Below are 16,057 nucleotides of genomic sequence, written 5' to 3'. Positions count from 1 at the left end.
GTCAGCTATCTCGTTGTAGCATATTTATATGCATATTTATAATTATATGGTTCTTGGAGTGAGTGCATACACTCATGAAGTTTAGTAACTTCAGGTCACTGCAACAAGCCCAGGTACAGTTTACCGACGGATGGGTACAGGACCTTGAAATGCACCGTATAGAATGAAAGACCATCGTACATATCATAAGTTTACCAGTCTCACAAATCGTCATCATAAATACACATTCGTTAACCATTTATTAATATAACCTTTGAGCTCAACGGTAATTAATTAGTAGTGGAAATAATTTCTGGTAGCATCACAGAAATGTAGCAGTGACAATAATATTGTATGCTGTAATCGTACTGGGCAATTAGTGATACAAAAAACCTGTTTTATCCTGTGAATGTTTTTGTCAATGTACCATAATAACAGAAGCGAAACACAATATCATGTCAGGACAATTCACTATTTATGCACAATAAATAAAGGAGCATAGCGCGACAATTGCTTGTAACCTATATCACCAATTATGTTAAGAAAATGACGTATTAACTACTACAAAACACTGACCTTTGTGGAAATGCTTGGAGCAGACTAACCTGTGAGCTGGAGTGTTCTGGGACGTTATATTTGATCTTTGAATGGCTGCAATCCAGGCCATCCGTCGCCTCTTTGTTACTTCAGAAACATGGCTTGAACAATTTCTCTTCAACGACGTAATCCGATAACAACCGATCTCTTTACCCGTCGGCTTCCCGTGGCTGTCATGCGACCGGCTATTGCAGTTAATAATACAACAGCTTCTTGCCATTTTTGTGTTTCTTTTTATCGCTGTGTGACTGATTTCAATTGAAAGCCTGCGTGCGCTAGTACCTCTTGCCACGAGTTCCCAGAATCCTTTGGGGTTTTACCCCTGAATGACGTCACATTTTCAATCTCTATATAATATGTATGTTCAATTTTATATTTGGGGTGAAATATCAAGTCTTTTCAAGTAAACCGGTTCAAGTCCAATTCAAGTCCCAGGTCATTGGTGTAAAAGTCCAAGTCAAGTCACAAGTCTTAGAACATTTTTTCAAGTCAAGTCTAAAGTCATAAAATTAATGACTCGAGTCTGACTCGAGTCCAAGTCATGTGACTCGAGTCCACACCTCTGATTATTGGCAATATAATAATATTTATATTCCTGATTTATTTTCCTGATGCTGAGAACTTCTCTTTGATGGAGTTTAGGCATGTAAACCTCATGACATTTCCAGTTTCTCCTATTAATATCTTGGTGTCAGAAACACATCATCAATGTAAAAAAAAATTCACACCTCTAACTTTAAACCAAAGCAGGTGTTTTTGATGGGTGCAACTGATCTGCAATATAGGGTTGTTTAAAGCTTTATATATATAGCATGGGTGAGCAAGCTCCGACAACAATTCTCTCTTACTCTCTTAATTTTATTAGTGTGAAGAAGCGATAATTAGAACAGATGAAGAACATCTGCATGCAAACTTGCTCACTGTCCTCACCAGCCATTGGTGTGAGAAAGCAGCAGAGATCTTCTTTCTTCTGTTGTTTTGTTCATCGATGCTGGAAAATTGGGACAAAACCACAGAGTGCAGTGTGAGAGTAAATTTTCTATGTGTGGCAGCTGATTTTAAGCCTTCAGGCAAAATCAAAAGCCCACTCTAATTGTCACGATTCTTATTTTAAGTTAGAGCAAGCCTGAAATGTTAGAAACTACAGTTCCTCTAATGACCAATGAAGTCTAGTCCAACAATGATGCAGTCCCCATAGACTCTTATATTAAAATTTGCAACAAATTAACATTTGCTCTATATAAACAGCCAATTTGACCTTCATAACAACTGTATCAAAGGTGAATTTTTCCCTATCCCCATATATACCCATTTATATTGCTTTAAGGCTTACAGTTGCATTACCTGCATTACTGCAGTGTTCTGAATGTGGCTACTTGATTGACAAGTGGGTGCTGACTTGGCTGCTTGCAGTTTGCAATGCTTTACATGAACTCAGATCATTATTGTGCCTCAATTTAGGTCCTTCCATTAGCACACGTTCATGCAAAATACCATGCAGACTTTGTGTTTACTATACATAACACAACATACATTGCCTAAATTTTATGAGTAAGCATCTTGCGAATCCTGAGGTTGGGTTTGTGTGTCTTCTTCAAGCCATGCCATCCTTTTTACAGAAGAAGAGCGTTTTTCAGTCCATTGAAGGTGTTTCACACCTTCAGCTTGCTGAGCACCATGAGAGTGCCATGCAAGGTATTTGGAGCATACTTGATGCCGTGTCCTTGCCCTTAATTGTACAGCCCATCCAAAAGGTTTTGCTGCAGTTTTGGTGAGTGAAAGTCTAGTGTCTAATATGAGCTAATAACTCTACCATCTCATCCAAATACAAGAACTTCTGGCTCAAAAGAAAAAAAAATATTGTTAATTATGTTGAGGCTGTAACGTTGAGACTTCAAAAACATACAGTTTCAGCTCCCTACCCATTACATAGTCAGTCTTGACATTTAGTCCATTAGGCTTCGATATAAAGTTACATGAGTGCCAGATCCACTCTGTTATTATCATCATTATTGTGGAAATACAACAATAAAGTTTTTTCCACATTAATTCACATCGTATCTCCTCATATTTCATGTGAGGATACACATAGAGTTATATGGCATGCACGCTTCCAACCCTCAGGCTCCACAGACATTTAGCTACCTCAAAACAGTTAACACAGCAGGTCCTCATGACTGCCTTCCCGATGCCAGAAGATGCATGCTGGGTAAAAGAGGCCACCCGGCAGTCCAAGGAGTCGCATCGTAACATGTGTTCATACCTGATTAACTAGCAGGCTGAGCTGACTGACAGCAACTGCAGAGTTCTGCTTTCACACTCAAACATCAAACTGACTGAGCTCAGCTCTCTGCTGTGATGCTGTGTGCATGAGTTAAAAACAAGACAGCTGGCTGATTTCTTCTTCTGAAGGTTCATTTTGACTCGTGACAGTGTTTAGGCATATTGTTGTTTACCAAGTATTGTTAAAATCCCAGTGAAACTAGGCAGTACAGCCTGAAAATCACAAATTTTGATTTGGTAGATCAGTGACCTCCAACATGCCTCTAAAAACCCAAAGCAGATTATGATCTCCTATCCACCGATGCATTTACCAGTTCGTAGTTCATTACCAAACTACAAACCTTGACTTCATTTTATTTTACAAATTTTTCTCAACCCCCTGTCCAAAAAAGTAAAATATCAACACATAAAAAAGTTTGGGAAGTACATTATAAAAATACTTGGAATGCTACATGGAATGGACTCAAAACAACACTCAGTGAGTCTCTTTAGTTCTGATAGAAATGTCTTAACTACTGAACTGGATACCATGAAATTTCTAGATTTGTTTTTCCCCAACCTGAAATCTTCAGCGTTCAGACAGAACAGTGGAGCCGCTTATTTGCTTTTGCAGGAGTGGCTGTTGTGAAGAAGTACACCACGAGTACTCAGAGTAACCGAATCAGAAGCTAACATCATTCTTTTTTAATTCTTGGTTTTAAAAAAGGTGATTAATGTTATAAAATATTTCTTTTATTTTGAAATGCATGGTTAAGAAATTTTTTTAACTATGTGGAGAAATGTCTTTGTTTGTTGTACATGGTTGCAACATATTTGGCCTCGTCGTGATCTCCAACCATTGTTTTCCCAGAGTGAGTGTAGGATGATACATAAAACAAAGATAAGGAGCACAGAAAATATGCAGATGTTAAGATTTACTTTAGAGGAAAAAAAAATCCTCAGATCAGCGTTTTAAAGGATTCATTTTAATGGAAATAACCGGCCATTTCTCCCACATAAATCTATCCATCAAAGAGAAAGCAGTACTTGCATTGTATCATCAAACAGCCTCCCGTTAAATCCTCTTTATTTTTCTGTTAACTTCTGTTATGCGTGTTTCCTCAAATATCTCTTAACTTTACACCCCGGGCTGATACTGAGCACTATCTACAGACAGCTTCCGTGTTTTGCAACACCCACGCAGCGTTAGTAACCCACTAAGAGTCGGTTTGTGAATGTGCCCAAGGCTATCCAAATATCATCATTGCTAATCTGTATTCATACCTCAGCTCTCTGACATTTATAACCAGGTGCTTGTACTTGATTAGAAACATCTTCATCCATGTACAGGTTGAAAACACTTTGCTTATCTTTAGCATGAGCACTTCAAAACAACATCAGGGTGTTGGAGATTGCACAGAAGAGGTCATGGGAGACATTAAAGTATCCTCAGGAATGTTTGCACATGCCTCGGTAACACCTCTCTGAGAGCAGCAGCGATTAAATCAACATTGCATTTGGGCCACTCGGTAAAGAACCCTTTATAAAGTAATCCTTTAAGCTGTTTACAATATGTGCTGCAGATTGTAGAGTTTATCGAATATCACTAAGTCACTGCGGGTACCATAATATAAGATTACACTTAAACACCTGTAATCTGGCTTCACTTAAAGCAGTCCACCAAAGTTGAGTTGCTTGTCCTTTGGGCTGTGATTACAGAGGAAGGCACTCAGACACTCCACAACAAACCCAGCAGATAGATATCAGTGGGAACATGTGGATGTGTGAGAGCTCCCAGCAGGAGTGTTTCTAGCTCTGAAACTGCTCCGACAACAGGTTTCACATGAGTGTGTGCAAACATTTGCCTCTGTGCATGTGCTGCTACCTCCGAGTGAGAGCACCAGCAATAACCCTCAGATCATGTGATGAGCGACAGCTGCCGAAGAGCACTGATGTCCTGTTTTGCTCAAGTGTTGTTGACAGTGTGACTTCTGTTCGTGTGATGGAACAACATCAAAAAGGTGCAAACTGAGGCAGAAGGTGCGCCCTGAAGCTTTTAATGAGGGGAAACATTGATTCAGCCTTTTATTTCATTAAAATATATTTTATTGTTTTAATTAAATAAAAAAAAATGCAATCTGTCCTCAGAATCCCTGGGAATAGTTACATATTCTGTATATGAAAGATGGATGTAGATGCTGTGATGTCACTCATTGCATTCTGGATTCTGCATTTTGTAGCTTCAGAATTTGTGTTTTAGAAGCTTTTTTTCTTTTGTTTTTTGAGACAGAAATGACCCTATGTGGATGAGAAGGAAAAGTCTTGGTGAACTGTAAATGTCAGAGTCCTTCTAGAAGCAGTTATCACCTGTTGGAAACTATCTTGAAACTCCCCAGGACATTTATTTGATCAGTTATTAACTTTCGTTTGAATACTCTGAGGTCTATCAATATTAGTAATGCACCATAGTACCATAGTAACACAGATACCTCTAAGCAGTACAAAAATTTTAACCAATACCCAGAAGTCAGATGTTAAGAGGTCCAGTTCAGTGACAGGTGCTTACTACAGGTGCTGATGAAAGTAACCATGATCATAATTATAAACCTGGGTTTCATTAAAAAATATAAATTAAAAAAAGAAAGCACACACACAACTTGAACCAAGTGTTTTCTGCTCTAAATTTGAACATTTTGACATGGAAGTCTATGGAGATCGACTCTTTTGGAGGTGGCCTCTAGTGGGCATTCGAGTAACTGCAGTTTTTGGCTGCTGCATACTCCATCAGGAGGAGGGACATGCAAGGCAACAGAAGGTCCACAAATAAATATAAGGAAAAAGTCTTAAGAACCATGAAAGAAGTAAGACTCTGTAAACGATGTGTCTTCATAATTTGTATTGGTTAGAAGATGATCAGTCAAACTATCTACCTGTCGCTGTTTGCTGATGTGATAATATGGGATTCAATACTCATCATAGCTATATATTCTTGACACAGCATTAATTTAAAGTAAATATATAACTTGTCATGAACAGTGTTAGGTTCGTTTGACAGAGAAAACAAAGTAGAGCAAAAGGCTGTAACACAGAACAGACAGATGATGCATCTGTGTCACATGTCATGTTTAATCGACATCGCTTTCACAGCTCTGCAGTATGAATTCTTCATTTTGTTAGATGTTTGTTGCCTCCTCTAATCTCTCTTCTAATAACCTCCTCTTCTCCACTTAGAGTAGACAAAGTGAGGAATTTGTCTGCATTTACCTCCTTTTTCTTGTTTCTTTCTTCCCACGATTATGATTGTGCTCTTCACCCTTATTAGTTTCACTTGTCTTCAGTTTAATTCTTTCTGTGTTTTTACATTCCTGCTTCTCTGTTTTAGCCAGATTGTTGCTTTTTGTTTGGACTGTTTTATTTTCATATTGGAAATATTATCCCCGCCTTTTCTTCCACAGTACATGCCATTACAGTGGCTCTATTATACTTTTCCTTATTTTATCTAAAATACGGAAACACTGCAAAGACACACCAGACAGTTTTCGCAAAACTGTGGGAAGTGAAAAATCATCATCAAAGGAGAGACTGCTTGCCATCAAAGTAAAAGTTGCATCCTACATTGAAATCAGCACGTTTCCAAACACGCAAATTGTACTTTGAAGGTGAATGTGTCCATTTTCCATTCTGGTGGTTGTCTCAGAGTTTAGAAAAAAACTGGACATCTTTAGATTTGTGAAGATGTTTTGGGTCCCGTTCAAGAAGCTTCCTCGGTTCTACAGACAAGAAGTTGAAAGTATTTAACCCCTAGTGGAGGTTAACCCCTTTGGAGGTGGTTTTGAAGGTTGTTGGCTCACTATTGATCATATGGTAATATAATCAATAGTGGCCCACAGTATGAAAAAAGCTATGGGTCATTACTATCACTGTGGGTTAAGAGTGAAACCAATATGAAATCTTGCCCTATACCCACATGTGACCTAACCTGAGGTGACGTGTGACTCGGGGGAAGGGAAGGCATCTAGAGTCTGCATTGTGGCTGATAGTTTGTTCCATAAGACACCACTTCTGTTTAATGATGTTCTTCAAAATGGACAACTAACTAACTCACCAGTTTATGGAGAAATATAGATATTTCACTAGCAACCAGTGGTCGCCAGGGAGTCATCCTAACCTTAACTGAGTATCTAGGCCTCTGAGACTGAAGCCTAAAATGTTAAAAGATCAACTTTTGTATTGTGACTTTAAGGTAGAAAAGTTGCCTTAAAAAATTCAAGACCGGTCTCTATGAGTTTCAAGCCACAAGGGTTAAAATGAGTACCCACTATCAATGCCAAAGAGGCAGCACGTTTGATGACACCCAGGTATTTGATTTTCTCAGGGTTCAGGAATGGCGGGTAAAGAATTGGATATGAATTGGTTTGGAGAGGCTTCAAAATGGAAGCAAGTCTTAGTTACAGTAGTGCCTTTTTTTTCCTTGTGTGTCTCAAAGAAATACTGTTTAATTCATGAAGAGAATATTTTTGGTAAATTTCATGTAATTTTTTGCTCATTTCTGCTCCTCTTTATGACTGAGGTATTATTTTGTCCTTAACTTTTCCTTCTCAGAGGAAATAATAATGTCTCCTGTTGTCTGCAAGTGATCCTCTGACGAAGGTCGCTGCAGCTGAAATGCCAGAAGTTTGTGATTTTAAATTTAAATTAAGACCTGAACCGGTCACTCATTCACTGGAGAGAAATGCCTTTTCTGAAAAACAACCCAAGTTTCCCCACCCAAAGGACATTTCTCTACATTTACTCGTTTTTGTTACATCTCAGCTGATCTCTCTCTCGGACTGCTTCTCTCTCATACAGATATATGTAGAGTTATATCTTGAAAAATCCATATATCTATGTTGTGTGGATGAAAGGCTCCTTTGGCACATAGTTAAAATGACTCATGAGTTTAATTTTAACCCGAAATGGGAACCGCACCGATGCCAGCAGTCATTCTGTCACAGCGATCGCCTCCTGTTATTTAAGTGGTGGAATCTCGCTGAGAGTTTATTAATGCAGGAAAACATTCAGCATGTGTTGAAAAGCCGTAATGTGTTGTTGTTGTCATGATTGGTTTACAGACTTGTTGGCTGTGCCCAAACACCCCTACGCCGCCATGGAGAACTGGGGCCTGAGCGTCTTCGTGGAGCAGAAGATCCTGTTGGACGCAGACGTGTCGTCCTCATCCTATCAGATGGAACTCACCATGGTGGTAGTCCACGAGATTTGTCACCAGGTAGGCAACGTACCTGATGGCTCAGACATTATACTACCATTCATACTGCGAAGGATTGTGAATATACTATAGAATATATACTATAATGTCATTTAAGAAAGGTATTATTCAGACTGTAAAATTTCATATGATTGGAGATCATTGATTGTAACTGATTTCTTAACACAGTGTTCATAAATACTTACTAACTAGGATTATGAGTATTGGTTACACAATATAATATTTTGCACAAAATAATCTTTTCAGAAATGTTTACTCTGTCTAGACACATTTTTGTACAAATGGTGCAGAAACAATACATCTGTAAGCCCCACATTTTCCTACTCTTTAGACTACATAATCTATGATAACTGCATAATTTCACCTGCTCATTGTCCTAAAGATCCATCCATCCAGCCATCTTCATCCGCTTTGTCCGGGGCCGGGTCGCGGGGGCAGCAGCCTAAGCTAAAGATGTTTCCTAAAAATGTTTGATGTCCTCACCACCTGTTTAATAGCTACTCCTTGAAAAAAAAGATTATTTTTCATAAATTTAAACCTTTTTATCTCACTGAAGTGAATTTAGATCAACTAGAAATGATGGATGAGAGCAGATTATTTGGATGCAGAGTATAAGAGAGAGAATATATAAATCCTTTTTAAAATGTATGTATTATTGAGTCTGACAGGAGGCATTTGTTGTGATAGCTGGGATCATGTAATTCTGGTTTTAGAAGAATAAGGTTCCCCTGACTATATTAGTCATAAAACTTTACTAAAGTTGAATGAATGCAATAAAAAATCATTTGTATATTTGCAATTGAAATATGGAGGGTTTCACGCTGGCTGACAGAGCCAAGTTAAGGACATGCCCACTCGAATTAAAGATGTTTCATACTCAATATGTGGGCTTCACACTTTTCGCCGAAGATGTAATTAATGCAACCTCATGTGAAAATGGAGCACAAGCACACAAAATGATGGGTTTGATGAAAAAAACAAAACAAAAAATCCCCCAAAACCAAAAAGAAAACAGCAGGTGGTGACAATTTTGTTATAAACTGAGTTCATTCATTCCTTGAACTGTTGGCAGACACAGAACAGAATTTTCTTTCATTTAAATGCATCCACTGTGAGCTTAGTCACATGTCTGTTCATTCTGCTATAATGTGGTATTTTGTCACATAAGCCATAGATTCAGGCTGACAGAAGCTGACTATGCTGGATTGCTTGTCTTAGTGAAATAAAATTGAACCACTAGACTCAAACTGGTGGCTCGGGTTAACCTGTTAGCACAGAATTATGTAAATCTGATGTGCAAAAGACACTCACAGCTGTTGGAAGTTAAAATAAGTGCAGACTGGTCAGTAATTGGTAGCTTACTTCTGGAAAAACAACATTAAATGTCACCACACCTGTTGAGGACCAGGTGTGTCTGATATGGAAGAAAGGACACAAATAACACTGAAATACTAATAAAACAAATGATTTGAGTATATCTAAGAATTGTCATCACCTGCTGTTCATTTATTATGGTATGAATTATATGTATTGTGCAAATAATTCTTAAAACGTCATTCTTCATTAGACTCGGTTTGTCTTGTTTTGTTGCTTATGAGGATTGCAACCATATATCTCAATTAAGTACACAAAACACTGTAGGTGGACTGATGGTGAAGAGATGAGAAGAAAATATGATTTTTTTTTCTCTTCCCATCTGTTGAGGGAGCTTGTCAATATTCTTACATGAAAAGCCTCATGCAGGGAACAATAACAGATAAGCCATTAAGTCAGAATGGCATGACATGACATCAGCATGAAACAAAGAGTTGGGGTGAAGGTGGGTTGCAAAGTGGCTTACAGATAATTCGACTCAGGAATTATATAGAGATCTTGCTTAAACTGGCTGTTTTCCTTGTTTTCCAGCCCTGAGCATGACGCTACCACCACCATGCTTGCCAGTTGGTGTTCATAGGTTTAAAAGCCTCACCTTTACTCCTCCAAACACAACTTGAAACTGTAGCCATTTGGCTTGTCTAAGTAGGCATTCTAGTTGAGCCTGAAAGGGTGAACTTTGAAGCAGGGGCTTCTTTCTTGGTCAGCAAGAAATGTTTGGATTATGCTTTAATTTTAAAAAATGTATCTAATTTGGTCATCAAAACTAATATCTTGTTTGCATTTTGTAAAATTTCTTTATTAATAAATGAAAGTGTATTTAGTAAATTAGATTTTTGTGAATTTTGGACATTTTATGTCTTGTAGTCTGAAAAGAAGAACTAAAAGCTCTAAAAACAATGTCAATCAATTTACTGAAAATGTGTTTAACATATAAATGCAATATTTACCATTTTTCGTTCGACTTCATGAACATCCAGGTGCATGTTAAAAATGTCTTGTGACTTTCAAAGAACTCTGCATTCTTTGCAAAAGAAAACAGGCTGTTTGTGGGTATCAGACTTGTCATAGTTTATGTGTCTGTGTATTTCTGAAAGCTGCTCAGGATTTAGCTCAGAGGTCTTGTACATTTCTCACCACTCATGCAGGCAGGGCGGCACACCAGCATGAGGGTTTAAATAATGTTCATAAGATACAAATGTTCCTTCAGAGAAAGTGACCCACCTACAGAGGCTAAATTTGTTGATATGTTATCGTGCTGAGACTGAAACAAACCCCTGTGGCTCAGCCCGAACCCATGAGCTGCTGCGATATCACTAGTGGTCTTTTATATTCAACTGCATCAGTCTGACATGAAAAAGGGAAATAAAATTAATAGTGAACATTGACATGAAACACAAGTTAAAAATTAAAAAATAAATTTTCCTCTAACAAATGCAAATGGTCTGGTTATGAACACACCAAATGTGACAGAAGTCAAAATGACTTCAACGGCTACACCAATGAGCTCTGTGTTTGTGTGTGCGTGTTACAAATTTCCCCGGGCAACAACAAAAGCAGAGAGGATGATCCTGTTTTTACAGTATGACATCAAATACGTGACGAGCAGACAAACACGATGAAGCAGAAGGAAATTTAAAGGTTTTAGTCAGAAAAGAGAAAGAGGGAGGGAGTGTGACCAGGCGAACAAGCTTAAACAGCGAAGACAGACGTAGTATGAGACGGAGAGAGAGAGAAAAAAAGTAGAGCGTAGGAGACGGAGAAACAAAGAGGCGCAGAAACAAAGTGATGGAGAGAAAGAATGGAAACGACATCCGTTAAAGAAGAATAAAGGATACGAAAAGATGAACAAAGACAGAAAGAGAACAGAGCTCTGTAAAAAATACCCAAAACATTCAGCCTTATTCTCATTTACCAGTGAGCTTTATACAGACCTACAACATTTGCTTTTTATACACTCAGCACCCAGGAAGTGTTCTTTTCAAAATCTCCAGTTTAAACTAGGAACATATTCAACATTTATATTAATCCGGGTAACCATATAAAGCTAGATGGAGACTTAAAGAATTAGCATTAGCAGACACTGATGAGATTTCACCTGTAAGATAATGACAGCAAAAACTAAAAATTACGCACAGTACAGTGTTGCAGAGTTTTATGTACATTGCAGAGGTGTTTCTTCAAAAGAGAAGAGTGAAAAAATATATGCAAGTGTTTTATGTTTTGTCTATCTATCCATCAATAATATGCTTATGTGATTCAGGGTGGCGGGGTGTGGGCGCCGGAGCTTATCCCAGCTGCTGAAGGGCAAAAGGTGGTGTGCACCAGGTCACCAGTCTATCACACTATGGGCAACTTTGTGTTACCGGTTTATAGCAGTGGTCATCTTGAGGCTGTTATGCATTGCAAAGATCCTCCAACATTACTGAAAGAAAACCAACAATCAAACATTGTTATTCAGTCATAAGAATCAGAATTATGGAATAGGGACAACTCATTATCAGTCAGAATTTTAGGCCAATTTAAGAGGCGTCAGCTATACTTTTTTTGTGTAGTATTCCAGCAAATGAAGTCACATGAACTTAACATAGTATATCCAATGAATGAGCTCTTCTCTACATTAAAGTAGTTCAACTTCAACAGATTGAGTTTATGAACCTGAAATGATAAAAGTATTAAAACTTAACTATGATTAGCCAGGGGTTGGCTTCATCAGGTGGGGACCTCCAGCCTCCAGGGTCTTGTTTATGAATGACTGAAGAAGGGACCATGAGATTGGAGCATCTTTTATGACAGAGCATAGGGTAAAGCGAAGTTGGTGACTTAGTCTACAATCTCCTTTACTACCCTCACCTATGGTCACAAGCTCTGTGTAGTGACCAAAACAATAAGATTCTAGATATACGTTTCCTTCAAAGGGTGGCTGGGCTCTCTGGGGTGAGGAGTTCAGTCATTTGGAAGAGTCTCCGAGTAAAGCCACCTCTTTCCAAAGGAGGCAGTTCAGGTGGTCTGGGCGTCTGACTAGGATACCTCACAGATGCCTCTGATTGTGGTGTTTTGGGCATGTCTTACCAGAAGGAGGCCCTAGGACAGACCCAGGATTCACTGACAAGATTATAACTCTCAGCTGGTTTGGGAATGACTCTGTGTTCCCCTGGATGAGGTGGAAGAGGCGGCTGGGGTGAGGGAAGCCTGGGATTCTCAGCTTCTCCTTCTGGTTTTGTGTGCAGCACCAGCTGTGGGACTTCAGTGTGTGTGTCTCCTAGGTCCCAGCACACTACAGAATAACAGAAGTTCATTAGTAAATGCAAAGATGGTGTGCCAATCACCTGGCACTGCTAGAAGTAAAAAAAAAAAAAAAATAGTCCCATGATTCTTTGTGTTTGTAATTTCAGAACTGTTCCTTACTTAAACATGCCACATGGAAATGATGAATTCAAACAAGGATGAACAGCTATAGTGTAAACAACTCAATATAAGTACACCAAAACAATGTAACACAGTTAAATGAAATAACATTGCTGTATTTACAGTGCGAGGCTGAGTATGAATTTCACTGAGGAGCAGAGAACAGCTTGTTATCTTCCAATGATCACAATAAAAAAAAATTGGAGGCTTCTAATCCTTGAAGTTCTCATTTTTAATTAAGATCTTCTTGATGCTGTTGAGCTTTATACATCTAAGAGAGCTGAGCTGTAACTGTCTGAAGTATCATTATATGCTGTAGTCTTAAGATTTAATGTAAAGTACGTGTTTATTCGTTTTTGTGAACATGACCTGAAGTAATCCATGAACTATATCTACCTCCAGTACACTGGATGAATAATATTTCATGGGTAATTAAATGCCTGAAATTGATGTCCTCTTTATTGGAGTGGCAGCAGAAGTATTAGAATATCTCAAAACCATAAAATTTGGATGAAGTGTGTCCAAACTGAACTGTTCATGTAATATGGGGTGATTTTGATGATGAAAATAAAAGGCTCTGCTATAAATATTGTGGTGCCTCTGCCTGATGGAGAAACGGCTTGCTTCTATTTAATTTCCTTCAGGATATGGCCTCATACCGACATTTCTCTGTGCTCAGTCTTGATGAACGCTGCCTTCAGGCTGCTGCTGGTGTGAAGCAAAGAAACAGAATGAATAACAATGTTAAGCCATAATATGTGATGTGTACAGTATATTAAGTCATAAATATTATTGGACATGTCATAAAAAATGTAGTACTGATGTTTTTTTTTTCTTTTGTTTTGGTATTTTTTCACTTTTTTGTCTTTTTTGTGCATCTTTCTTCATCTGGTTTGTTAGTTTAGAGGAGCAAGTGAGAAGAAAGGAAAGTGATAAAGTAGTGTTTTGTCTGCAGTTTTGCACTCCATTTCATCCTGAAGCCATTTATCTCTCTCAAACGCATGCAAATATACAGAGAGGCTTACAAAAGAAGACAGAAAGTTGTCTGAAGCTTTCAATAATCAGCTGGTTGAGTCAGAAAGAGTTTAATTGGAAAATAGACTTTTAGTGGAAGGTTTAGCTGTTATTGACCTGTTATGTGCAAAGAATAAATGTCTAATTCTAATCATAGTGCATACTTTGCCTTTTTAAAAGAAAATAATTATCTTTCCAGACTGTACCGGAGTATGAGAAGGTACATATCATTACAAAGAGTGAAGTATTTCTGGAATTATGCTGGAAATAAACACTTTGTCCTTTTTGTTCCCCACCTAAAGCTCACAATAAAACACCACCATGAAACTTTAGCATGCCTGTCCATGAACTCTGTCTACACAGTCAGGAAGTGACTGCCCAAACTTGGACAAGACAGGACCATATAAGGCCCCTCAAATTTATTTTTTAATCTATATTATTAAATCATCATGTTGCCTAGCAATCACCTGCCAACGGGTGGACCGATAGATTCCAGGGAAAGTGAATGTGTGTGATGTGTAGTGCGTGACAGTGACGCTACATGTATGTGTACAGCTTTCGTCCTGTTAAAAGGAAGTTTTTCCTTTCCACTGTTGACAAGTGCTTGCTCATAGGGGGTCATCTGATTGTTTCATCTGTATTATTGTAGGATCTTTATCTTATCTTATTTTTATATAAATAAAAATTATGTTGCATGAAATGCAGGAAAATGATGAAGGTAACTGATATGCTGACCTAGTGTTGCATTATAGTCGCCACAGTGACAGGAAAGGTGAAAAGCTTTGAGGAATTTTAAAGCTTTTTTGTAACTTTCAGATATAACTCCAATCAGATGTTGGGGACAGATAGTCTAGTCTATTATTTGTAGCTTATGCCACACAATCCTTATAATTTCTTATAACTTTGCCTATAGAACAGTCTCTCTGTGAGTGCCAGCAGTACATTTTGTCATACGTCCACCGCCTGTTCTGTTTTGTTTTGGAAGTGAAGCAAAAAAATATTTGAATCATCTTTCAAACCTCTATTAAATAGGGTCTGCATCTATTTTTTTTAAATATGTTACATAAGAGAAACAGTGTAAGCTCTCAGTCTGAACAGGGCCTAAGTCATTGCCCTCACATGTATAGGAGTACAAGTTTGTGTGTCTGCGGGAGTGTGTGTTTGAGGATGTATTGTACCCATCTGTCAGATTAGCCTCCTCTGCTGCTGTCATGTTTTTATGTCGACCTCTATCAGCCACAATAGAAGGATTTGAGGACTTAAAGAGGGAAATTTAATAAAATATGCATCATATTTTAGTCGAAATCTGATAAATGTGTTTAATTTCAGATTTGTGTGGGTTTTTGTTTTTGTTACATCTACACTCAGCTGACTTTCTTGTCAAACTGCTCTGTGGCTCTGTAGCGCTGTACTGCATGGTTTCTCTGCACATTCGTGATCATTTTTTACATGGAACAGATGATGAAAATTGTGTTGGTGGTCTTGATGTCTTGTTAGATATGTGCTGTTGCTGCTGACATGTTCAGAGTGCGCATGCTGCATGCTGCTGTTGTTCTCAGGTGAACAGATGGACCACATGTGGTTGTTTTCCCCTTTCAGCTGAGGGGATGACAGATGGAATCAAACAGAAAATAATTCCAGACACTGAGAAGAATACAGCTCATCTTTAACGGTGCAGAGGTAGTAGTCTAAACTGAGATGTCCAGAACAAAAGCATATTTAAAGTGTCAAAGGCCTCCCCAGACAACATGGCAATTTCTATGGTTACATGCTCTCTCCTAGTCTACTGTCTGGGGAAACTCCTACAAAACCTTTAAGTATCCTCCACAGAGTTAAAAGCTGCACATACTTTGCTGTCTTTTGATTTTTTTTAAAGAATATTTAAAGTGTCAAAGTCTTTCAACGAGTGATTTTGAGAAAAGAAAAAGAAAAAATGGGATTTCTAGAATATTTTTCCCTATATGAAGCAACTAGTGTATGGTTTGCCAAGCCATAACAATGCTGTTTTAATCCATTTCCATGGATTTTCACATAACAATAATCTTAATATATTAAATCTAGATGTATTTTGAGTCTTCATTAGCACCCTGTGGGGAGTCTTCCTCTTGTCCAATCATTCAGATAATCCTGGTATTGAGCACAACATAAGACTCAAGG

The 16,057-nt window shown here is 38.2% G+C and overlaps 1 protein-coding gene across 2 annotated transcripts in view; it reads left to right on the top strand.

The window, feature by feature from the left end:
• The window catches only part of LOC146555393 (thyrotropin-releasing hormone-degrading ectoenzyme-like), a 271,026-nt gene that overhangs the window by 152,474 nt on the left and 102,495 nt on the right, over positions 1–16,057 (top strand). For both annotated transcript variants that reach the window (XM_085253024.1, XM_085253025.1), the window contains exon 5: positions 7,950–8,104. In XM_085253024.1, coding sequence (XP_085109150.1) covers positions 7,950–8,104 — 155 coding nt within the window. The remainder of the gene's footprint in view (positions 1–7,949; positions 8,105–16,057) is intronic.

The sequence above is a fragment of the Mchenga conophoros genome, linkage group LG17 (genome assembly GCF_057382185.1).
Source record: "Mchenga conophoros isolate Kocher_MC1m ecotype Shallow Benthic linkage group LG17, M_conophoros_male_GT1.1, whole genome shotgun sequence".
In the NCBI taxonomy this organism is placed as follows: Eukaryota; Metazoa; Chordata; class Actinopteri; order Cichliformes; family Cichlidae; genus Mchenga; species Mchenga conophoros.
This window is presented reverse-complemented; position numbering and strand designations above follow the sequence as displayed.